The sequence below is a fragment of the Phyllobates terribilis genome, unplaced genomic scaffold, assembly GCF_046119375.1.
Source record: "Phyllobates terribilis strain yellow unplaced genomic scaffold, ASM4611937v1 Scaffold_11__3_contigs__length_659146591, whole genome shotgun sequence".
Lineage (NCBI taxonomy): Eukaryota > Metazoa > Chordata > Amphibia > Anura > Dendrobatidae > Phyllobates > Phyllobates terribilis.
The window spans coordinates 268638760-268664525 of NW_027362771.1; the positions used below are offsets into that span (position 1 = coordinate 268638760).

Sequence of the window (25766 nt, forward strand, 5' to 3'; positions counted from 1 at the left end):
TGTTTAATTGTTGCTGTCTGGCAAAATTGCTTTGCATAGTGCCAGCAAGTCAAGATGCCAGGAACCTAGGCCAAATAACAACACGGTTGAACATTTACTGAAACCATTGCACATTCAAATTTATATTTAAGTAGAAATCAGACCTTTTATTACATTCTATAAGGACTTCTAACAGAAATTGTTATCAGGAGCATAAAGAATTACAGTAAGGACTAATTCACAAGACCGTAGAGTGGTTGTATTTTCTTATCCGTATCATACAGTGGGTACAGAAAGTATGCAGACCCCTTTAAATTTTTCACTGCAGCCATTTGGTAAATCCTAAAAAGTTCATTTTTTTCTTATTAATGTACACTCTGCACCCCATCTTGACTAAAAAAAAATAGAAATGTTGAAAATTTTGCAAATTTATTAGAAAAGAAAAACTGAAATATCACATGGTCATAAGTATTCAGACCCTTTGCTCAGACACTCATATTTAAGTCACATGCTGTCCATTTCCTTGTGATCCTCCTTGAGATGGTTCTACTTCATTGGAGTCCAGCTGTGTTTAATTAAACTTATAGGACTTGATTTGGAATGGCACACACCTGTCTATATAAGACCTCACAGCTCACAGTGCATGTCAGACCAAATGACAATCATGAGCTCAAAGGAAATGCCCAAGGAGCTGAGAGACAGAATTGTGGCAAGGCACAGATCTGACCAAGGTTACAAAAGAATTTCTGCAGTACTCAAGGTTCCTAAGAGCACAGTGGCCTCCATAATCCTTAAATGGAAGAAGTTTGGGACCACCAGAAGTCTCCCTAGACCTGGCCGTCCAGCCAAACTGAGGAACCGTGGGAGAAGAGCCTTGGTGAGAGAGGTAAAGAAGAACCCGAAGATCACTGTGGCTGAGCTCCAGAGATGCAGTAGGGAGATGGGAGAAAGTTCCACAAAGTCAACTATCACTGCAGCCCTTCACCAGTTGGGCCATTATGGCAGAATGGCCCGACGGAAGCCTCTCCCAACAGTGAAAAATGGTGGTGGCAGCATCATGCTATGGGGAGTGTTTTTCAGCTGCAGGGACAGGATGACTGGTTGCAATTGAAGGAAACATGAATGCGGCCAAGTACAGAGATATCCTGGATGAAAACCTCTTCCAGAGTGCTCTGGACCTCAGACTTGGCCGAAGGTTCACCTTCCAACAAGACAATGACCTTAAGCACACAGCTAAAATAACAAAGGAGTGGCTTCAGAACAACTCTGTGACTATTCTTGACTGGCCCATCCAGAGCCCTGACCTAAACCCAATTGAGCATCTCTGGAGAGACCTGAAAATGGCTGTCCACCAATGTTCACCATTCAACCTGACAGAACTGGAGAGGATCTGCAAGAAAGAATGGCAGAGGATCCCCAAATCCATGCGTGAAAAACTTGTTGCATCATTCCCAAGAAGACTCATGGCTGTACTAGCTCAAAAGGGTGCTTCTACTCAATACTGAGCAAAGGGTCTGAATACTTATGACCATGTGATTTTTCAGTTTTTCTTTTTTAATAAATTTGCAAAAATTTCTACATTTCTGTTTTTTTCAGTCAAGATGGGGTGCAGAGTATACTTTAATGAGAAAAGAAAATGAACTTTTTAGAATTTACCAAATGGCTGCAATGAAACGAAGAGTGAAAAATTTAAAGGGGTCTGAATACTTTCCGTACCCACTGTAGCTTTAATTCCCAGCTCTACCATTGCGAGAAGAGAATATATGGCTGCTATGAGGTTGTGTGAAATAGCCCTAACTCTGATAGAAATTAATAACTGTGTACTTGCGGATGTTTAATCAGATTCTGCTGTTTTAATTTCCATGTTTTTTATTTAGTTCTTAATATAAATTAATTTAGAAAAAGTGAAATATTCTGTTTTGCTTATTGAGTTTTCCTATCTATCTTTACACCCTAACCACTTTTGTAGTTTGCTTTATTACACAATACCCTACACTTTTCCATATCTACTTGAATCAATTGAAGTAAACTACAGGCAGTATCATGTTGATGTTGCTGCACTGATTAATATAATACCTGAGGTGAAGGTATCTGTCTTGTGGTTCTTGTGTAATCAGTGTTTTTGGAGTTTTGAGGTAATGATATGCTCATGCTCTGGAGTGGGACAGTAGGCAGGGTCTTATCTTGGTGCTCTAGGCCAGATCAGCAAGAAAAGACCTGCCCGCAGGCCCACCCCAAAGCACAAGTATGTTGCTTATCATAGAGACAGGGACGGGCATGTGGGCAGGTTTTATCTTGCTGACCTGGCCTAGAGCACCAAGTAAAGATCCTGCCTGCAGTCCCGCCCCAAAGCATGGGCATATCATAAACTCAAAACTGCAATGACTGATGGATTTCTTCACTTCAGGTATCATATGAATTAGTGCAGCAACCCCAACATGACAATGCCTGTAGTTTACTTAGCAAAATCCTGCTGACAGGTTCACTTAAAGAAAATTACAAAAGTGGTTAGGGTGTAAAGATAGATAGTTAGAAAATACATTTTAGGCGCCGAACCATTTAATATATAATAGGTTGAACATGTACATTTACATAAACTATAATGAACCCTAATTAATCAAAATTAACGAGTACCTTATTTTTATGACCATGACTTCCATTATTGGTAAAGAATAACATCCTTATTTTAAAGCAGTTATGTCATTAGATCACCATTTCAGCATAATGACATGTTGACCATGTTAAAACCACTCGCAGAGGTGGTTATTTGTGTGAACACATAAAATGCCAATATGAAAAGATTCTTACCCTGATTTAAAGGGAACCATGGACAGCATGTATTAGGCACTGGCTATATAATTTTATGTATGTTTGACTGTGAAACACTGTGGTGTTTCAATAAAGACTAGTCGGGCAGGAAGGTCCCCGGCAGCTTCTTTTCTCCCACTATCAGTAACTGACATGTCTCTCCCTCAACTTACATGCAGGGGAGACCTGTCAATCATATGGAGAGGGCAGGTAGGAGACACCAGGGATCAGCCTGAGTGACTAGTATCCCATGGATCTGGCAGCATGTATCAGCTGTCAGGCTCACTTTAAGAAATCACCATCATAGACCAACTTTGCATATTAATGTACAATTATATGATGCTCACCATTTGAAGAACTCAGTAATAAAAAACGTGGGAACGGTTTCCTTTGTTTATGTATACCCTGTACAGGCTTACCAATAAAAAGGGAATTTTTGAAAGGCAAAATATGGTTGTATGTTAGTAATCTTAATTAATTTTATGGTTTCAGGTGACAAAACTTCCAGAAGTCTGACACAGCTTTTAATAAATAAAGTTTGCTGATGATTATTTCTAGTTATTTTAATACTATTATTGATTTTAATAATATTATTATTATACATCTGGTTAGTCTGCTATTTTAAATATGTTTTCAGCAGTTTTAAGCTGCATACCTCTTATTACATGAAAATATGTAGTAAGGATAGAGTTAAATTTTTTGGTTAATTATCGATCATAGACAAATAATTGTTAGAACCTTGCTCTTAGGTTTTTTTTCCTTTGCTGGTCACATGACCTTGTTGGCCTATTTAATCCTGCTCCGCCCTTCTGGCTTTGCTGGACTTCATTGTATATCTACTTTCTAGCTAGCCTGTGCTCTGTGTCTTGCTCTGTTAGTTTGCTTGGTCTACTGACCTCTATGTTCTATATATTTTGTTTGTTCGTCTGTCTGCTACTATTTCTGTTAGGAGGTGTCCCATATTCCTCCCAGTCCTTAGTACTTGTAGGGATTCCTTCCCCACATCTATAGGTCTCCGTACAGACTAGCTTAGGACTTTAGCAGGTCTGATCGCAGGATCAGGTCCCCTGTTACATCGTAGGGATTAAGCTGAGTTCTATCGTAGGGACAGATCTCCTCTCTTTCCTTAGCTCTGGTAGCAGAACATAACAGTAAGTCCAGCCAGCAAATTCTCTAAGGAAAGATTTTTCTGTTCCATCATGGTGTCGGTTCAGGATTTGGTTCATCGCCTGCAGGGACTCTCTCTGGAGGTGGCCGAGCTCCGTCAGCACGTGAGTAACTGTCCTGGAGCACATTTCTTGGAGCCTAAGGTATGTTTGCCGGATTTATTTTTTGGTGAACACCGAGAATTTTTTTCATTTAAAAATGCTTGCTTATTGTATTTTCGTTTGAGACCTAAGTCCTCTGGGGATGAATCCCAGCGCGTAGGGTTCATAATGTCACTTTTGCGCAAAGAGCCTCAGGAGTGGGCCTTTTCTTTGCAACCTAGTGATACATGCTTCAGATCAGTGGATAGTTTTTTTTCTGCTTTGGGACTATTATATGATGATCCTGACCGTGTCGCATCAGCTGAGACTGAGTTGAGACGTTTAAAACAGGGATCAGGTAATGTGGAAAAATATTGTACTCATTTCCGTCGTTGGTCTACTCAAACAGGGTGGAATGATTCTGCTCTGAAAAGTCTATTTCTTGCTGGGCTCAGTGAAAGGGTTAAAGACCTGCTAATTGCTTATCCTACACCTGAAGATTTGCAACAGGCTATGCAATTAGCTATACGGGTGGATAGAAGACTGCGTGCAAGGGTTAATGAGAGCAAATCCTCTGCTATGTCAGTTTCTGGTTATGAGAATGTGTGTACTAACAGTAGTGAACCGATGGAGATTGGATCGGTGGCACCTCGCTCTCAAGAAAAAGACCGTCGATTTTCTGAAGGCTTGTGTTTCTATTGCGGAAAATCTGGTCATTTGATTAAAGGCTGTGAGCTTCGTATGAAGAAAGAAAAAAAAATGGTCAGTCACGCCCGTATTGCCTGTTTAAATTCCAAGGGTATATTTTTAGCTGCTTCCACGATTGCTCAGAAAAAATTAATGGAATTTCGGGTGTTTGTTGATTGCGGGTCTACTCTGAATGTAATTGATGGGGGATTCGTGGAAAGACTCAATTTAAAACCTGAACCTTTATCATCCCCCATTGCTGTGGTTTCTGTGGATGGTTCCCCTTTGAAGAATATTACTCTCAAGGTCTGTGAATTTCCTCTCACTATTAATGGTGTTCACCATGAGAAATTGGATTTGGTAGTGTTGAATAACTTGCCTTCTCCAGTAATATTGGGATTGCCCTGGTTAAAATTTCACAATCCTGTACTGGATTGGTCTACCAGTGAAATTAAATCCTGGAGCCATAAATGTTATGACAAGTGTTGTAACGGGCGTATTGCAGCTTTGGATAGGGGAGAATTGCCTGTTCCTATTCAGGATTTTTGGAGAGTTTTTTCTGAGAAGGAATCGCAGGTTTTGCCTCCCCATAGAGACTATGATTGTTCTATTGAATTTGTCGCTGGAGCAACTCTTCCTAAAAGTCGTTTATTTAACCTTACTATTCCTGAGAGGAAGGCTTTGGAGGAATACATACAGACAAGTTTGGCCGCCGGTCACATTAGGCCCTCTAAGTCTCCTGTGGCGGTTGGATTTTTTTTTGTAAAAAAAAAGGACGGCGGTTTACGTCCTTGTCTGGATTTTCGTGAGATTAACAAAATTACTGTACGCAATCCTTACCCACTGCCATTGATTCCTGATCTGTTTAACCAGTTAATGGGGGCCAAGTGGTTCTCTAAAATTGACCTTAAGGGGGCATACAATCTGTTGCGCATGAAGGAGGGTGATGAATGGAAGACTGCTTTTAACACTCCTGTGGGTCATTTTGAGAATCTGGTTATGCCTTTTGGTCTTACTAATGCTCCTGCATTTTTTCAGAATCTGATTAATGACATCCTTAGACCTTTGATCGGCAAAAATGTGGTTGTGTATTTGGATGACATTTTGATTTATTCGCCGGATCTGGAGTCTCATTGGCGGAGCGTGCGTGAGGTATTACAGTTATTAATGGACAATTCGCTTTTTGCAAAGCTGGAGAAATGTGAGTTCGCTGTACAGAGAATTAGTTTTTTGGGCTACATTATCTCCAGCAAAGGTTTTGAGATGGATCCGGTTAAGGTTCAGGCTGTGCAGGAATGGCCTAGGCCTATTGGTTTGAAATCGATACAGAGGTTTTTGGGTTTCGCCAATTACTACAGAAAATTCATAAAAAATATTTCTAGTATTGTCAAACCTCTGACTGATCTCACCAGGAAAGGTGCTGATGCGGTTCAGTGGTCTTCTGAGGCCATTGAAGCTTTTGTGTATCTCAAGGAGAGGTTCACCTCTGCTCCCATCCTTATGCAGTCTGATGTTACTAGGCCGTTCTTGGTTGAGGTTGATGCTTCCTCTGTGGGGGTTGGCGCAGTATTGTCTCAGGATAACAGGGATGGATTACATCCCTGTGCCTTTTTTTCAAAAAAATTTTCGGAGACTGAACTGAATTACGATATTGGTAATCAGGAATTATTGGCTATTAAACTCGAATTTGAACACTGGCGCCACTTCTTGGAAGGTGCGGAATTTCCCGTTCAGGTTCTTACGGATCATAAAAATCTGATATATCTTGATGCTGCCAAGCGCCTGAATACCCGTCAGGCTAGGTGGGCACTGTTTTTCTCGCGGTTTAATTTCTCCGTTACTTACATCCCTGGTACTAAGAATGTTAAGGCGGATGCCTTGTCTCGCAGTTTTTCTCCCATAGTCGGTGCTGAGAAAGAGGAGAACATTTTACAAGAAGGTGTTGTGATAGCTGCTTTGGACTCCGTTTTGGAAGATGAGATTCTTAAAGCACAGGAGAATGCCCCATCTAACACTCCTCATGGGAGGTTGTTTGTGCCTGGGACCTTTAGGAGAGATTTGTTTGTTGAGTGTCACGAATCTCAGTTGGCAGATCATCCCGGAATCTCTGAGACCAAGAGACTGGTGGGTCGCAGTTTTTGGTGGCCTGGATGGCAGAAGGAAGTCATTAAGTGGGTGCGTCAATGTACTATATGTGCTAGATCTAAGTCCTCACATACTCCTGCTGCGGGGTTGCTTTGTCCTTTGGAGGTTCCCAGTGCTCCTTGGACACATTTGGCTATGGACTTTATAACTGACCTTCCCCCCTCTGAGGGTTTTACTGTCATCTGGGTGGTCGTGGACCGTTTTAGCAAGATGTGTCACTTGGTTCCCTTCGTCAAACTGCCCTGCGCTAAAACTCTCGCTAAGGCCTTTGTCAAGGAAATTGTCAGACTTCATGGCGTTCCTACTGACATTGTTTCTGATAGGGGTCCTCAGTTCGTGGCTCGTTTTTGGCGTGCCTTTTGTGACAGGTTGGGAGTTCATTTGTCGTTCTCGTCCGGATATCATCCTGAATCTAATGGCCAGACAGAAAGGAAAAACCAGGATGTTGAGCAGTTCTTGCGTTGTTTTGTGGCAGACAATCAAGAGGGGTGGTCTGAGTTTCTGCCACTTGCTGAATTTGCTCTGAACAATCATACATCTTCTTCTGCTGGTTGTTCGCCTTTTTTTTGTTGTTCTGGGAGACATCCGTCGTTTGGGTCGTTCTCCAAGTTGGGATCTGCCGTGCCTGAGGAGGAGAATTTTTCCGGTGATTTGGAGAGAGTTTGGACGGATGTGCGTGGTAATCTTCAGGAGGCCAACAGAAAATCTAAAGACTACTTTGATAGGAAACGACAGGAGGTTTTGTTCACTGTTGGTGACATGGTTTGGTTGTCCTCTAGGAATCTGCGGTTGAGGATTCCTTCAAAGAAATTGGGTCCCAAGTTTGTAGGGCCCTTTAAGGTGCTTCAGGTTGTCAACCAATCTGCTGTTAGGTTGGAGGTTCCTACCTCCTGGAGAATTAATCCGGTATTTCATGTCTCTCTGTTGCAAAAAGCTGTTGTATCGGATTGTGACGCCTCTGCCTCTGTTCCTCCGGTGGTGGAGGACGGGGAATATGAAATTTCTCGCATCCTTAACTCTAGACGGTATAGAGGTAGTTTGCAGTATCTTGTGGCCTGGAAAGGTTTCGGTCCAGAGGATAACTCTTGGGTGAGGTCGGATGATGTTTCTGCGTCCAGACTTATCAGAGCGTTTCACAGGAGATTTCCTGATAAGCCTGGTCCTAGGGGATCCGGAGGATCCTCTTAGAAGGGGGGGTACTGTTAGAACCTTGCTCTTAGGTTTTTTTTCCTTTGCTGGTCACATGACCTTGTTGGCCTATTTAATCCTGCTCCGCCCTTCTGGCTTTGCTGGACTTCATTGTATATCTACTTTCTAGCTAGCCTGTGCTCTGTGTCTTGCTCTGTTAGTTTGCTTGGTCTACTGACCTCTATGTTCTATATATTTTGTTTGTTCGTCTGTCTGCTACTATTTCTGTTAGGAGGTGTCCCATATTCCTCCCAGTCCTTAGTACTTGTAGGGATTCCTTCCCCACATCTATAGGTCTCCGTACAGACTAGCTTAGGACTTTAGCAGGTCTGATCGCAGGATCAGGTCCCCTGTTACATCGTAGGGATTAAGCTGAGTTCTATCGTAGGGACAGATCTCCTCTCTTTCCTTAGCTCTGGTAGCAGAACATAACAATAATATTATAATATTTCCACAGTAAAGGTTTAATTCACCGTATACTTTTATACCTTTGGCTGAAGATTTGGATGGAGCAGGACATAACCATTAGGGTCAAGAGCAAAATAATATCCATTAGGACATAGCTGTAGAAAAAATATGTAGAATTAGACATTTGAATTTAATTTCAGCATGCCGCATGTTATGGTACATACTGCAACAATATTAATAATTTGTTTCAGTGTAAATAAAAATAGCTTGAATATACCGATCAGCCATAACATGAAAATAACTGACAGATGAAAAAACATTGATTACTTCATCTCAATGGCACCAGGTCCATTATATAATTAAAAAGTGATGCTAGAAAATTAAAGCAAATGATTTCCAAAATGACCCAATCTTTTTATGTAAATTTAAATTGTGGAATAAAGCAAAATGTTTGTCTACCTATGGGGACATTTTCTTTCTTACTTAAAGAAGCATTCCTCCCATCAAAGTTTTAATCCTCTTAATATATTGCAGTCATCATATTATATAACACTGTGTACAATTGCTTATTTTACATTTCTACCCAGTTAATTCTTCTCTTTTCCATTAGGTCTATGACATCACATGATTAAAAACGGACTAGCTGAATCCATGTAAGCTCTATGTAGAAATAGGAGGTCAGTTCTCCCTGTATGAGTCATCACCGCAAAAGTCCCTGGCAAGGGGGAGGAGCGGAGCAGCTGGACAGAAGTTGAAGAGGGGGATGATTCATGCAGGGAAAAGAGACTTCCTATTAGAGAAGGATACCCAGAATAACTCGGTAGAAAGGCAAAATAAGCAATTATAAATACACAGTGCTATATAATATGATGACTGCAATATATTAAGAGGATAAAAATTTTGATGGAAGTGCTTCTTTAATGGACTATTTTCTTCTTCAACATGCATAACTTTAAAAAGAGTGCATACAAATGAGCAAAAAGTATAGCATAAATAATGCATATATGACGGAGATCATGTACAGTATTCTATTCAGGTAATTGTATTTGTTTAGTCATCAATGCAATGAACAAAAAAGTAATGGACATGAAAAATGGATAAAAACATATGACCCTTATTAACATCTATCTTCTCTGTCATATCTGACAGCACATGAGACCTACAGTATATAAATAACAATGAACTTAGTGCTTGATAGATTCAAAATAAAGCACAAAATATAAAAGAGTATCACATAGTATATAAAAAAATGAAATGAGAGATGTACAATAAACTTACTGTAAATCTGGGAGTGAGCCTTTTAATGTCTTTCAAAGAAACATCTACGCCCATGACACCAAGTATTAATTGGTTCTAAAAATATAAGGCACAATAAAGTCAACATTAAAGTTCACTTCACATAATAAAATACTAGCTGTGAATTGATTGATGGTCATAAACTAGGAAATAACAGGATATTCCTGCATTATAATATCAGAAAAAGGTTACATAATTCCTATGGTTCATCATAAATGATGTAAGTAGCTGAGCGCAGGGTACGTTAATATACTTCCTACATAAATAAGGCTTATTGATTGTATTTTCCCCCAGACTTCAATTAAACATTGGAGTTTTCCTTTGGTCCCATGGAACCAATAAAGAATATCTTATGTGTGTGGCCAAGTTTACATTACATGGACTTTTGTCAGGAAGCCCAGAGTGAGTTTCCCTTCTGAGATTAGAAAGTCTAATAAAACAAATGCTTTAATAATGATTCTAAGATTTATACTGTGGGTAGTTTAAAAGCACCATCAATAACCACTAGAAATCAACAAGGAGGTTTCACATGCTAGATTTCAGTTTACCGTACAGAAACATAGCGTGCCATGATGGAAACGACTGAACTTCCCTGTCAAGAGGACAACGTCTCGTGTCTATATCCACCCAGGTTTATTTTTATAAAGCAGGAGCAAAGGGAGAGAACTAGAAACAGATGACTAGCGCTTATGAAAGCATAACAGAACCAAGAACATATTTTAAGATTCTTTAACAGAAACCGTCAGGAGCTTTAGGGTCACCGAGCTAATGTCAAGGCTGCGTTTACCGACTTGTGCTTAATGCACGAATACTTCTCCACTTAGCACCACCACCATGGGAAAGATTGATGTTTGCTCAGCGTTGTAGATAACCGTGACATAGCGGTGCTAAGTAGACATCAATCAGTCCATGGCGGTGGCGCTGGGTGTAAATAATATGGGGAGAATCAATACTCTAGCTAGGAATTGGCCTGCCTTCAGTACACTTACACGCCTATTTATGTAAGGAATTAAAGTCCGTTTTTCTCAGCTATGGAATATCCATTAGTGGCCAGGATGGAATCCTTGAACTAGCCTTGTATTAACCTGTACAACAGTATGATTAGTTTGGTGACCCTACAGCTCAGGACAGGTTGCAATTTAATAATGACATTTCCATTTCAATTGTATATGAAATATAATTTCTGCATTATTTGTCACTGTGAAGATTGCTCAATAAAAAACTGCTTTCATATAAATTTATACATATATGTTACAAAACAAAAGCAGCAATGTGGCCCAATGTTTAGCACTGTTTTGTTCTAGGTTCAAATCCCATCAAGGACAATATCTGCAAGGAGTTTGCATGTTCTCCCCATGTTTGCCTGGGTTTCCTCCCACACACCAAAGACATACTGATAGGGAATTTAGATTGTGAGTTCCAATGGGGACAGCGATGATAATGTCTGTGGAATTAATGGCGCTAAATAAGTGAGTAAAATAAAATAAAATGTGCTTATAACGATCATCCCTCAATAAAGTGAAATTGAGATATTCGTCAAAGAGTATTTTTCATTTAAGATTTTTCATAATGATGGGTATTACCTAAAGAAGGAGTGCCCAACTTGTGGCTATTGGGTCCAAGATGTGTGGCTCATGACTCTCTTCCAGCTTTGTGCGTTAGCACTAAGTCTAGCAAACAGCTATGAATAGCAGGTCTCCAAATGGTGTTTTTTCTGACTAGCCCTGCACTGAAGAGCAGATCTGAATGCTCATACTGAGTGTGGGGAGGAGGGGATAAATACAGTTAGCTGGAGATAGAATGATACTGCCTGTCAGAGAGGTGCATGAAGCTGGGTGCAATAATCTGGTAAGTTTGATCTAAGAATACTTAAAAGGTGTAACGTGGGAAACTCAGGATGCAAGTATCCTGCCTATAAGGGGGCGGCCACCAAGACTTGGAGTGTTTTTTGTGGTGAAACATAGGCTGTCTTTATACCACGTTCTAGATGTCACTGCTGGGGTGTGACAGGGTGCTGAATGTGGCTGATAACCATCTCTTAGAGCTGAATGTGTCTCATGGTAAGGAAGGTTCGGGAACAATGATCTAAAGTGTCCTGTCCTATATGTAGCTCAAAAAGCTACTCTGAAATGTGAAGTTCCTCGATCAGATGAGCTCAGTTTCTGGTTGACTATGCTCAGTGAGCACTGGATGGGTCCAATACATACTGTATGAGCTTGAATACAGAGTGGAGTGTGGGATCATGGACTTTCTACTGAGCCTATACACCACTCTGAGTGCTTCTGTCTGACAAGTTGGATATTTCAGAGTGACATTTTGAGTGATTGGTGGGGGAATAACATTCTGAATAGTATCTATCATTTGAAACAAAACTGAAATAATAGGCATTCTTCATACTTTCTTTATCTAAAAATAAGACTGCTAAACATCACTTAATCACAAAATGTGTCTTAAAGTGAACCTTCTATAAACTAACCACATCTTCCGTAAAATTTGTAATTGCCGGCATAGTGGATTAGTTGCAGAGGTAACTGAACGATGGCCAAGATGACCCTGCACTATAATATGCCTGACAGCAATAGTATTACCCCTGCCACGACTACATATTTTGGCTAGATAAGTGGCTAGTATCTTAAAATATTGTGTTTTTATACTTACTGTACTGTAATTAATGACCAAAATAAAAATTTAGCTGCGTGTTGTGGTGTAATTTGTGAAGATTAGATGACGTGGGTACCATATATGTTTTAAGCAAACAGTTTACTATTCCATGGGAGAATTTTTTAGCAAACACTCTTTGGGTTGCATGCCCCTTTAGATAACAGTGTGGTTTATTGTGGTTTTATGATGATCATTCACCTTATGATTGTTGAGTGTTCACCCGAAACAGCAATGTTTCCCACTGTGGCCTAATACCAATCATTCTACATCTTCATCAAAGTTTGCTTTATGCCATATAACTTATCCAAGACAAGACTAGCCAAGATACTGTAAGAGCATGATTAAGCAAGACTCTGTACAATTTTAACTATTCCTCAAAAAAGGGTAATCTTGGATAACAATTTAATGCAGCAGAGGCTTGTAAATGATTAAAACAACAAATACAGCAATACTCATCTCCGCCAGGTCAATCATGGTCTCTGCTTCTTCTCAGGTATTTGTTGAATGGTTGCAGAAGTGATGTTATGACTACAGTGTGCTTGATCTCTGTAGCCAATCTCAGGGCTTGTGGGCTTGCACCATCTACATTTGCATCACTGATGAGCCCAGTGGTTGTCAGTAGTGGTAACATGCACTGTTATCATGAAGGCACAGCTATGGGCTAGTCAATATACACAACAGCAGTGGCAGAGAGGCATCGCTGGACCAAGGAATGGTGAGTATTGTTGTAGTTGGTATTTTCATCATCTGAAAACTTAAGCACCAATAAAATTTAATCCTGGCCAACCCCTTTTAACTAATTATGACAAGAGTCAAAGCTCCAATGCCACATTATTCTATGCTGATGAATGATTTTAATTATCACTACATGGTCAGAATATGTTGACACTAAATCACGGTATAACTAAAGTGTTTGTTCACTTTTTCGATAAATAATATTATGCATAGTCGGCCTTGTCAAGTGACTTAGTATAAGAAATCAAACCAGAAACTCCATTTGCATACACGTGTTTCAGAGTGTTTGCCCCTTATCAGTGCAAAGCAGTAGATCTGATTTGGCTAGGTGAGAGGCCACTAGCACAGTGTCCAAGAGGTAAGGTTCTGCTTGAGAGTGTATGGAAACGCTTATGTTTTACATGTACTAGCCTTTATATTACCCTTCTGCATATTCAACAATGTGATTGTTTAATATGTAGGGATGAAATATAAGAACTAAAAATGAAAAGTTCCTAAATTGGCCTTTCAAGTAGCAGACATAATAATTTGTCAGCTCCATCACTTCTCAGAATGTACTTATAATGTAGGTGTCCTCCAAGCTGTAAATACAGTACTGGCAATTCTTGTGTAATAAAAATGAATGGATGTATGTTAGCAGAGATGAGCTTAAATACTTATCGTTATAAATGACACCTCCCTGGAGTGCAATAATATTGGCAAGTCATAAAGAAAGCACACTTATGCTGCATGGAAATCCTGTATGTTCAAGGATATATGTAATCCAAAAAGGAAATTAAGAACATATTTTTGTAGACTTGGCACATTTCACCTTCTTTTTATCATATAAAATAAATGAAAGTCATCAGCACTAAGCACCTATATAAGGAGGTCAGTGATGGTGTAATAAATCTATAATTAACCTGTTTCCCCCTGAGACTGATCTGTTACCAAAGGGTAAATTACAACGTTGTATAATTGCAAAATTGCAAGCTTCTATAATAACAAATAGTAATTGGTGTTTTAGCACCTCGCTCCTGAGGGTCAGAACTTACGCTAATAAAGTAGCACCTTGAAACAACAAGACATTGATCTGTGAAACTTACTTTATTTTCTTTTCTGTCTCCTGTCACATTGAACACAGGCAAGGTACCGGTGATAACGAGGCCTAATTCCTGCAATTATAGAGAAAAATGAAGGTTACTAATCATTACATAATTTATAGATTACCAATATTCAGCACTTCAGTTGTCTTTAACCTTATGGTCTATATTATTTTTTTCAGGCAGTAAATGCAGTATTATCTTCTGAAAAGTTACAAAAAGCATCAATCATGTTGGTGAGTTAAATAACATATTCAGGTTGTATACCCATTCTGCAGTTTTTACACTGATAGGTTAGATGTTCTCATACACATGATAAACTTTAATCTTGAAGAACATTAGAAACATAGTAACAAGCCAGAAACAAAATACCCAACATCTCTTTTCTCCAAAATAAATTCATTGTTAATGCAACAATATTGTTGCAAGAATCACAAATTTACATTGACATCTAAAGGATTTTAGCGTAAAGAAACTTCTGGTTGCCGACACACACACATTGGAAAAAAGTTGGTAAATCTGCGCCGCTGGTTCTGTGTCAACAATAAATATCCAATATGTGATATCAGAGTGTTTATGTGATTTTAGTCTCAATGCGTTTCGAAGTTTCCAAACCTCTTCTTTAGGAGAACCACAACAGTCACAAGACGAAGAGGTTTTCGAAACGCATTGAAAATAAAACCGCAAAGGTACTCTAATACTTCATATTGGATATTTATTGTGGATACAGAACAAGCAGCACAGATTTAACAACTTGTTCCCACTATTTGAATACCACGTTGGATTTTCCAACTGGTTGGTGTTGTACCAGCTGCAACAAATCCTTTTCAAAGCGTAAACGGTGTTGTGGCTTCACAAACTCACAAGGTAAGCAGTTACCGTATCCTTTCATCACACACCAGTTTATCGAATAAGACACCATTTTGCTTCCTCCCATGCCCAGGAGCTGTGGTATGATCAGACCATGTCCCTGTACAGTTAGACACAGCTATTACACAGTACAAAGCAGGGACACATTTATAAGATTATCCCATCAAAGGGACATTTTTGTAAACACATCCAATTGTGGAACTTATTATTATTCAAAGATCTATTAATTAAAATGTTGATTAAAATTAACTTTGTTCATGGAAAAACCCCTTTAAAGAGATACAGTATACTACAGTCACTATATGGAAAAATATATGGACTTGTTAACAAAATTATGTGAAAAACAGTTCAACTAAGTCATAAATTAAAATGATAAATTACTATAAATACTTGTCATCCATGAAATAAACGTGTGCAATAATCCTTCCTGATCAAATATTTGTAAAGTGATGGCTGTGTATGCAGGTTATAATACGAGATCTACTGTGTCTATGCTATAAAAACAAAATGATAATGGGATTATACATTTTACTCACTTATATGGCTTATGTTCACGACCATATTACAACTTCATACAGCCTTTGAATTTAGCGACTGTTAGGTGGGTATACTTTGTTCCTTTTTTTTGCATCAGTATTTGTGAGTAGGGATGAGCAAACCTGAACTGTAAAGTTCAGGGTTCGCACCGGACAATAGGTGCTGAACTTCAAACACGGACTTCTCCCGGAAGTCCGTGAAATGTCCATTTTACTGTTCAGAGATTGGATGCTTAATAAAGCTTGTTGAAATGCTGCAGCACAGCTTTTAGGCTGAGGGCACCTCCAAAGCCATGCTGTTATGCACACGCCCGGGCTAAGCGGCGTGTGCGTGTGATTGGTAGTGATTCCACTGGACCGTGCCGGAGAGTGAATGCCTGGAGGGGCGTGACTAAGTATTCACCCGATCCGACCAGGGTCGCACGACGGCATACGACGCCAGTGCACCAAGGAGGAACCGAGCAGAGGGACCAGGTGCTACTCCAGGACAGACCCCGGACACGGCTGTTGACCCACACAGGGGAATACAGGAACAGGCTGGTAGGCTGGCACACAGACTGGAGGGTATAGGCAGGCACGACTGGTATGCAGGCAGGCGGGTATGCAGGCAGGGGGGTAAAGGCAAGCACAGCTAGAGTGCAGACAGGGAGGCACTAGCAGGTAGGAACACAGGCGGGATAGGACCCAGTACACACCGGGACTCAGGAACAATACAGGCAGAGGGTTACAGGCAAGCACAGCTAGAGTGCAGACAAGGCTGAGCAGGGAGGACAGGGCTCTGTTCACACGGAACAGACAGGAAGGGAAAGACAGAGCCAGATACTCACACAGTACTTGCAGAGACAACAAGCAGGAGTTAGGTACGAGTTCAGACTCTGCAGAAAAAGGAAGGGAACGGACATAGAGGCAAAAACAGGTAAAGGATAGGAGAGAGTTCAGACTGGAACTGAGTGTACGGAGGAGACCGACACTGCAGCGGGATACAGGAGCGGGTCTGGGAATACTGCCCCCAGAGAGGCGGGACGAACAGGCAAGGAGCGTGTTCAGACAGGACAGACAAGATACAGGAGCGGGTCTAGGTAATCGGCCCCTAGAAGGCAGGAGGAACAGGCTAGGAGCGTGTTCAGACAGGACAGACAAGAGAACACAGAAAGGACTCAGTTCAGACACGGGAACTAATACCGAAAAGCAGGAGACATACAGGACTCAGTTCAGACACGGGAGCTGATACCGCAAAGCAGGAGACATACAGGACTCAGTTCAGACACGGGAGCTGATACCGCAAAGCAGAAGACATACAGGACTCAGTTCAGACACGGGAGCTGATACCGCAAAGCAGAAGACATACAGGACTCAGTTCAGACAGGCCTGGAAATACAGCCTCCAGGAAAGGCAGACAAGGAAACAAAGAACGGGACCTGGCACCTTCAGAGTGCAAGCACACACTGAAGGAAACACTATGCTCAGGCAGGGATAGAAGGGAGCTGCTGAGCTATATACCAAGTGACAGACAGCAATAGGCTGAGGACGCACAAGGGGTGTGACCCACAGCAGGTACAAAAGGCAGGAAGTGATCGGGCGCCGCCCTTAAGCAGCAGAAACAGACACAAACAGACAGCATGGAGGGAAGCCAGAGAGACATTCTGGACAGGAGATCAAGTGCGCCCTCTTGCACAGTGGGAGATGGACCACCATGCAAGGACGCCGCCAGGTATGTTACACATGCCATGTATTGGAAAGGCTGTGATTAGACGGCGCAACACGTGACCCAGTCTGTATGAACGCCGGATCATGGGTGGCGCTGCCACACTGCGGCGACAGTGTAAATATAAATAATATAAAAAAACGAAATGGGGTCCCCTGTATTTTCAACAACCAGACAAGGGAAAACAGACATCTGTGAGCTGGTCTTATTATGCTGGGAAGGGGACAATGTCTATGGAACTTCTCATTGTATTAATATCAGCTCCCAGCAGTCTGCTTTGCCTTTGCTGGTTATTAAAAATGGAGATACCCTAAAAAAAAAATGGGATCTCCCCTATTTTTAATAACCAGCTAAAGCAAAACAGACAGCTGGGGGATATTAATAGTCTGGGAAGGTCCAAGGATATTTGCACTTTCCCAGCCTAATAACACCAGCCCTCATCCGCCCCAGAAATGGCACATCCATTAGATGCGCCAAATCTGGCACTTATCCTCAGCTCTTCCTGATTGCACTGGTGCAGCTGGGAAGGTCCCAAAAACTATCAGCCCCCAGCAGTCTGCTTTGCCTTAGCTGATTATTAAAAATAGGGGTGTCCCACATCATTGTTTTTTACGGTCGCCCCCTTTTTAATAACCAGCAAAGGCAAAGCAGACAGCTGGGGGCTGACATTATTAGGCTGGGGATATTGGCCCCTTCCCAGCATAACAAGACCAGCTGACAGCTGTCTGCTTTCCCTTGGCTGGTTATTAAAAATGGGGGGGACCCCACATAATTTTTTTTCATTTATTTATTAACAAATACAGTAAAATACACACACAATGCACTGCTCCACTCTTCCACTAGGACCTCTGTCGCTTGGTCCAAGATTATTTATTTTTTACTTTTTTTATTCTATGTTATTGTAAGCAATTTCCATATCCATATTTGTTTGGAGGGCAATTGCTCTTACTCCCATTTTGCATCCTTTTTCAGCCCCCCTAGCCCTTTTACAGCACCAAAGTTCAGGTCCACATTGACTTATATGGGGTTTTGGTCTGGGGTCAAGTTCGGGTTAAGTTCTGGTACCCGAACCAAACTTTGGACTAAAGTTTGGCCGAACCTGAACTTCCACGGGTCCACTCATCCCTATTTGTGAGGCCAGGAGTGGCGTATAAGCAGACAAAAAGAATAGGTATAAACAGACTAGATGTATAAGTGTAAACTCTTACAAATACAGATGGAAAACTCAGAGCAAAATTAGCCTTTTTGAGAGTAGACTCGTACAAAGCACCCAAAATAGCAATATATAGTATGCAGCCACAGGGGCCATGTGACTATGTATTCGCCAGTATGCATGGAGATTGCACACACATTACACATATAAATATATATTTACACTTTTATAGACATTATACAGAATAGTCATGTCTTTCACAGCAAATTCATTTAACCTAATTAATTGTTAAGAGTGCAAATAAAGCCTAACATAATGTTCTTAAGGTTTCCAGTAAAAGCGCAGAACTATAAAAAGGTCTGGCCAATGAACTGTTGGTCAGTTAAGTAGAAATAGTTCTGTTTTCAGTGCTGTATCCTGTCAGATACACTAGAGATGCTGAGAAAGTTACTGTAATTCTAAGGAGGCACATTCGCTGAATGACAGTAAGTTTAGATTGCATGGAGTAAAGGAACAGTTTCTAAATGTTGCGAAATGCTCGGATTTCCTGCAGATGTTTATACTACAGGAGAAGCAAGCAAATGATAAGAAGACATACTTCACTGTATGCTTTGTCAGACACACTGGCAAAGTACCACCAGATAAAGAGCAGAATCAGCAGGAAGTAAATGCAGTAAGGAGAGGCTTATATTGTAATTATACTTGCATTGTAGTTATATTCATTACTTATTTGTGACAGCAACAAATTCCAAAATCAATAGTCCCCAAATTCTCTGTGTGAATGGAGTGGTAGTGGGCATATATGACCCCTGCTCAATTTAATTTTGAAGGACTATCAGAGATTTTTGTTTAGTTGCACAGAAGGTGCAAACTAGTGTGGAAGTTATACTCAGTAAGATTGAATGATTAAAAGGGTATAAGTGGGCAAGTCATAAAAATCTCACTGGATTAGTAAAAGTAGGAAAAAAACGGGAATTTAGCTGGTGAATTACAGAATCTAAGTGTGGGAGTTTGTGAATAAAAAAGAAAGTGAAAAGAAAATACAAAGTATTGCAATTCACTAGAGTATAGTATCAGCAACAGGTACTGTTACAGACCCATAATATTAAAAAAGTAATATCAAACAATATCAAAGCTTTACAGGAGGACAAAGATGGCAGTTACTGCCTCCATCAGCCATGTTAATCTTTTGGTTCCCTGCGATCGACTTGTAAAGCCATAATTGAAATGCTGCTGTCAGAGATTGACAGCAGCATTTAAGTCAGTGACCTAGAGATTGGTGCAAACTTCGGTCGCTATAGTAACATGCCGATGCCGGCTATGTAAAACAGTTGGGAAATGCTGCGTATGAAGCAGGCTCAGCTTCTGAGCGGGGTCCATTATACAGTATAAGAGCTAATATGGGGCCCATTATGCAGTATGGGAGCTAATATGGGGCCTATTATACAGTATAGGAGCTAATGCGGGGCCCAGTATCGGAGCTAATGTGGGCCCATTATGCAGTTTGGAAGCTAATGCGGTGACTATTATACAGTACAGAAGCTAATGTGAGGCCCATTATATAGAGTGAGAGCTAATCTGGGGCCCATTATACAGTATATGAGCTAATGTGGCAGCCATTATGCAGTATAGAAGCTAATGTGGGGCCCATTATACAGTTTGGGGGCTAATGCAGGAGCAATTATACAGTTTGAGGACAAAATTAGGGCAAATGCAACGTATGAAGCAGGCCAGCTTCTGAGCTGGTGGGGAAGCTAACGCAGGGTCCATTATAAAGTATAGGAGCTAATGTGGGGCCCATTATACAGTTGCTTGGAAGCTAATTTGGGGCACATTATACAGTATAGAAGCTCATCATATAGTGTGGGAGCTAATGTGGGGGCCATTATGCAGTGTAGAAGCTAATGTGGAGCCCATTATACAGTAAATGAGCTAATGTGGGGGCCATTATACAGTTTGGGGGATAATGCAGTGGCTATTGTACAGTTTGGTGGCTAAAGAGGGAGAAATTATACAGTTTGGGGGCTAACATGAGGGCCATTATACAGTTGGGAGACTAATGCAGTGACTATTACACAGCTTGGAATCTAATGTAGAGGCCATTATACAGTCTGGGGTCTAATGCAGGGCCAATTATAGTTTGGGGGCTAAAGTGAGGGCCATTATACAGTTTGGGGCTTACTGTGTTGACCTTTATACAGTGTGAGAGCTAATACTGGGGCCATTATACAGTGTGAGGGCTTCTGTGAGGGTCATTATACTGTGTTTTAGGGGAGCAGTGGGGACATCATACTATGCATAGAGGAGCTGTTGGGGTATCATACTGTGTATAGGGGAGCTGTGGGTGCATCATCCTTTGTATAATGGGCTCACCACAAAACGTATAGAGGAGCTGCACATCGGGGGACTCAGTGGACATTATTAAATGTTAAGTAGCCACTTAAGAAACATTATTGTGATAGGGGCACTTAAAGTATTGTGGCTGTCAAAGGGGCAAAAGGTGGATACTATCTTCTAGGGCATTTGCACAGGGTATAAATATTTTCTAGGGGGCAATTTTACCATCTATAGGGCACAAAGGAGGCATTACTATTATGTAATGGTCACAGTGGTGGGTATTATTATGTGGGGCACTAAGAGGAGCGCTGTTATAGTGCCAAACAGGAGGTGCAGTAATAGGGACACATATGGCAGCAGTGGCTCAGTATTAAGGTGTTTGTGCAGATTGGGAATAGATGGGGATGGTGTTGGAAATGTGAGAAGTAAAATGTGTCTTTGTTGTAATCTCTGCAGACGAGTCGTGCCTGGAAGACTCCATCAGAAAGAATGTCATCTATAAGTCACCAAATATAATGGTACTGTGATCACTTGTATGTTCTGCAAGACTATATGTCACCATATGGCAGTAATATCAGTGTGCCACCATAGTTGTAATCAGGGTTACCGCTTAGGGTCCACTGAGATGTTTAGCCCCATCCTGAGCTGAACCCCTAGCTATGCCTCTGATGCTGCTTATGAAGTTACTAATGGTTGTCTTTGAAATATACTGTAAAGCTGAATGTACTTGTGGGATGGAAGACATGTTCGGAGATATTGCAGGCCATAGTAGCATGTTTAGGCCACACAGGCTGCTCACACTTGCATGAGCATCATGCAGCCTGGCGTTGTTGTGTTGAAAAACAGCTCCTGGGACACTTTGGAGAAATAGCTTTTCCACCTGTTCCACAACCAAATCAATGTAACCCTGAGCTGTTAGTGTATCTGGAATGCATAAAATATTGGTCTGGCTACCATATATCATGCGAACCCAAACCATAATCCTGACAGTAGAACTGGTGTGATGTTCTTTTGTGAAGTCCTCATTCTAGCCTGCCAGCCAAAACATTATGATATTTTGTGTGGGATGCTACGGCTGTAACATTTTAAAAATCAAGCTTTTATTTTATCTACAACCTACAAGGAACCGGAAGCATGTGCCTTCTTTATTCAAAATACAACAATCTTTATTGAGCAAAGAAACATAATAAAGGCATTACAATTGATGGGGAGACGAGACAGAAAAAACTCCATCAACTGACAGTATCCAAACACTCCACAAAGGAGAGCAAATGCTTCATAGACTCTAAAATAGCACAAAAATAAAATGGTTGTTAGAAAAATATGTAACCTTTTTCATAAGTTGTAGTTCAGGCGCCAAAAAAGTGCTGTAGTGATTAAAGTACACTTGTGCAGGGCAAATAGCCAATCCTGCTATGTATAAGATTAAATATATGTGTGATAATAACACTTATAATCACTAAATGAACACACTGTATACACACAGCTGTAAGGCCCTGTGGTCTCAAAAAAAATGCGCAGTCTAGTTATGGACTAGGCTCAACTAAAGGATGCAAGACAACCTATCAAAGCAATATATATGTATATATATAGTGCAAACTTTCTCACTCCTGCTATACCTAAGTAGGATCATTCAATGGTGCACTATCATCGGTTCTAGAATCACCAAGGTAATGCTAAAGATCATACAAGGCTATGAAGGGTAGATTGCAAAATGTCCATCATACAACCTATGAAAAACGTTACATATTTTTATAACAACCATTTTATTTTTGTGCTATTTTCTATGAAGCGTTTGCTGTCCTTTGTGGAGTGTTTGGATACTGCCAGTTGATGGAGTTTTTTCGGTTTTGTTTTCCCATCAATTTTAATGTTTTTATTATGTTTCTTTCATCAATAAAGATTGTTATAGTTTGAATATAGATGGCATATGCTTCCGGTTCTTTGTAGGTTGAGTTTAACTGTAGCAGTGCCTTTAACTTATAGACCATATTTAGGTATATTATATTTTATCTAAATGATTGTATAAAGTTTTATGGTACTAATTGCAAGCATCTAAAACAAAAATACATAACTTGTATACTTTTATTGGCAATGCCTAGCTACACTATGTACTAGCACAAACTTTCATGGCACTATGACTAAATTGCAGTGAAAAGAAAAATTCAGCATTTGTGCCTGCAGAACACTACTTAGAATACATAACACAATGGTCAATAGTGTTATTCAGAGCAATGTGTATAATGTCAAGAGACCAGAGGTCTGGAATCAGTCTATTCAGACTAAAAAGCGTGAGGGATGTCAAAGATATTTGTATTTCATAGATGGTCATAAACAATTGAGTGAGATTTAGTGCTTGTCCTAATGTACTGAAGATTGTAATCAGCTTGAATTTCTCCTCTCTATCAGTAGTCTCTTTCATAATGAAGAAACCAGTCTCTAAAGTACAATTTACATAATTTACCAGATACCTACTCTGTGTTGAAGACATGTGAATGGCATACCTGAGACATGTGAGGCATTGACCTATAGGGTAGCTAAGTAGGAAAATGGCACTTTAGAGGCACTTTTCTTTGCTTTGAAAATGTTCAGCATTACCTTAGTCCAAAATTCATTTAAGTCAGATAGTATACGTGTATTCCAGTACAAAAATTTCTGCAGATTTCTTACAGGAAAAATATATATCTTTGCACTGTGTTAGCTAGTAGATAGAAAAATATTTAGATTTAAGAGTCCTCAGTGGTTGATACCTTTAAATGGCTAACTGAAAAGATGGTAACAAATTGCAAGCTTTCAAGACCACTCAGGTTCTCTTCATCAGGCATAGTATAACACAAAATCTGAAGAGTCACATATTTATACACAACAAGACACAGAAATAATGCAATAGATGAGACAAGTGACGTAAAGCAGAACTATTAGTATGAGAGAGGGATAAACAGTTGTGGCCATAAATATTGGAATAGTTCATAGATAAGGAGTGTGAAAGTTGAGCAATAGCTAAAGATGTTCCATGAACACTTTAATCAATTTCATCCTATCAACCTAACACTCAACTACTCCTGTACTGAAATTAACTTTTTGGACACCATCATTAAGCTACAGAACAATGATATAGAGACATCCCTGTACTGGAAGCCAATTGACCGTCCAACATACTTTAAATGGTACAGCTTCCATCCAAAACTCATAAAAAACTCTATTGTCTACAGCCAAGCCATCAGATACAAATGGATATGTTCCAACCCTATGGATAGAGACAAACACCTTAGTGACCTCAGAAAGACCTTTTTGAATCAGGGCTACCATCCAAGAACAATTGAGAACCAGATTACAAGAGGCACCAGAATATCAAGGAATCACCTCCTACCTACAGGGAGACACCCCCTGTCTTGTCATGTATAAATATGTAACTCTTCAGATTTTGTGATTCATTATGCCTGATGAAGACACCCGAGTAGTCTGGAAAGCTTGCAATTTGTTACCATTTTTTCAGTTAGCTATTAAAAGGTATCAACCACTGAGGACTCTGAAATCTAAATATTTTTGCAGATTTCTTGGAATTCCACTGTCATGCATTGCAGGTTAGGTCCTGTTTTTCTGCATATTTGGCTTGATAAAGGGCTGCCAAGCCTGAAACATAGCTGTGGTGTGACACTGGAGAATTTTTAACTCTGAACTCATTTTTGCAGTAAAAAGTGTGTTTAGCCCTATTCGTAATAGTTGTTGGATTCTCCCCTTGGTTCTGGATAGTGGAACTGACTGGTATCTGCACCGTGCTGAACCGCCTCAAACAACAGCAGGGTGCTGCCAATACTGAGATAATAAAAGTCCATTGACACAGTACTGGATTGCTACAACTGTCTCAAAAGGCAACACATCTTTAACCTTTTGTACTTGACTTGAATTCACTAGTACTGATTATATATTACTGCCGAGATACTGCATAGTAAGACAGAGAGACTGAGCTACATTTAGATGCCTGACAGTTTGCGACCTAAAACTTGGAAATATAGAGATTTCTGTAGGATAAAGGAAAATGTATTTTATTGTAGGAGCACTGTGGCAAGTGTGGTATCCTACAAAGTGGCCATCTCCATGGGATACTGGATGTATAGTGTGGTCCATGAAAACATTGTGATTTCTGTGTAAACTGTATGTTGTAACATGTTGGGAGACCTGCTGACAGGCAGCACTAAAAGGGTTAATCTTCCCCACAGAGGTTTGTTCATGTGATCCAGCTCTGCTTGGCATGCAGTAGCTTCTGAAACAAACTCCCCTAGGCAGTCAGCCAATGATTGCAGCTGTAAGAGTCACGTGAGAATGGAAGGACCTAACTCCTGTGTGGTAGTAAGAATTGAGTTGTGTGTAATGGGTCAGCCATTATGTGAGAGGAATGAGAAGAAGGAGGCAGACTGCAGGAGAAGGAGTTTTCTCCCCCTGACTGCTGTGTCTAGAAGGGACCAATAAAAGAAGGTGAGCTGACAGCCTTCATATTAGGAAGAATCTTATTGTACCTCTAGGAGGAATAGCTGTCTTAGAGCAGACACATTGTTCAGCCCTAAGGAAGGAATACACTGATTTGATGAAACAAATGTCTGCATGTATTATTCAATCTTCACCTGTGAGCGTAAACCTGCACACCAATTACCTGATGTTTGTATATAATTACTTGCCCCGCTATTATTAGTAAAGAGACTGTTCTTTTCAAGTTAACACTGCTTCTTCATGATTGTGGATTAGTTGAACAAAACCACCATCACCACCATCATCCTCTACTTAAAGAGGCAGGTACTGTGCAAATCATCATTCTCCATGTTATCCATTCTAATGTGCACAGATTTGGGATTCACCATCAGCACCATGTCCAAGAGCCTGTCTCAAATGGTGTGATATGCATCTGGCACAGCGACAAACTATCTCCCACTG

At 40.4% G+C, this 25766-nt stretch overlaps 1 protein-coding gene across 7 annotated transcripts in view; it reads right to left on the bottom strand.

Moving 5' to 3' along the window:
- The window catches only part of CACNA2D1 (calcium voltage-gated channel auxiliary subunit alpha2delta 1), a 1188449-nt gene that overhangs the window by 172552 nt on the left and 990131 nt on the right, over positions 1-25766 (bottom strand). For all 7 annotated transcript variants that reach the window (XM_073652315.1, XM_073652320.1, XM_073652318.1 and 4 more), the window contains exons 16-18: positions 14240-14308; positions 9741-9815; positions 8543-8617 (exon numbers count right to left, since the gene is read on the bottom strand). In XM_073652315.1, the coding sequence (XP_073508416.1) occupies positions 8543-8617; positions 9741-9815; positions 14240-14308 (219 nt within the window). The remainder of the gene's footprint in view (positions 1-8542; positions 8618-9740; positions 9816-14239; positions 14309-25766) is intronic.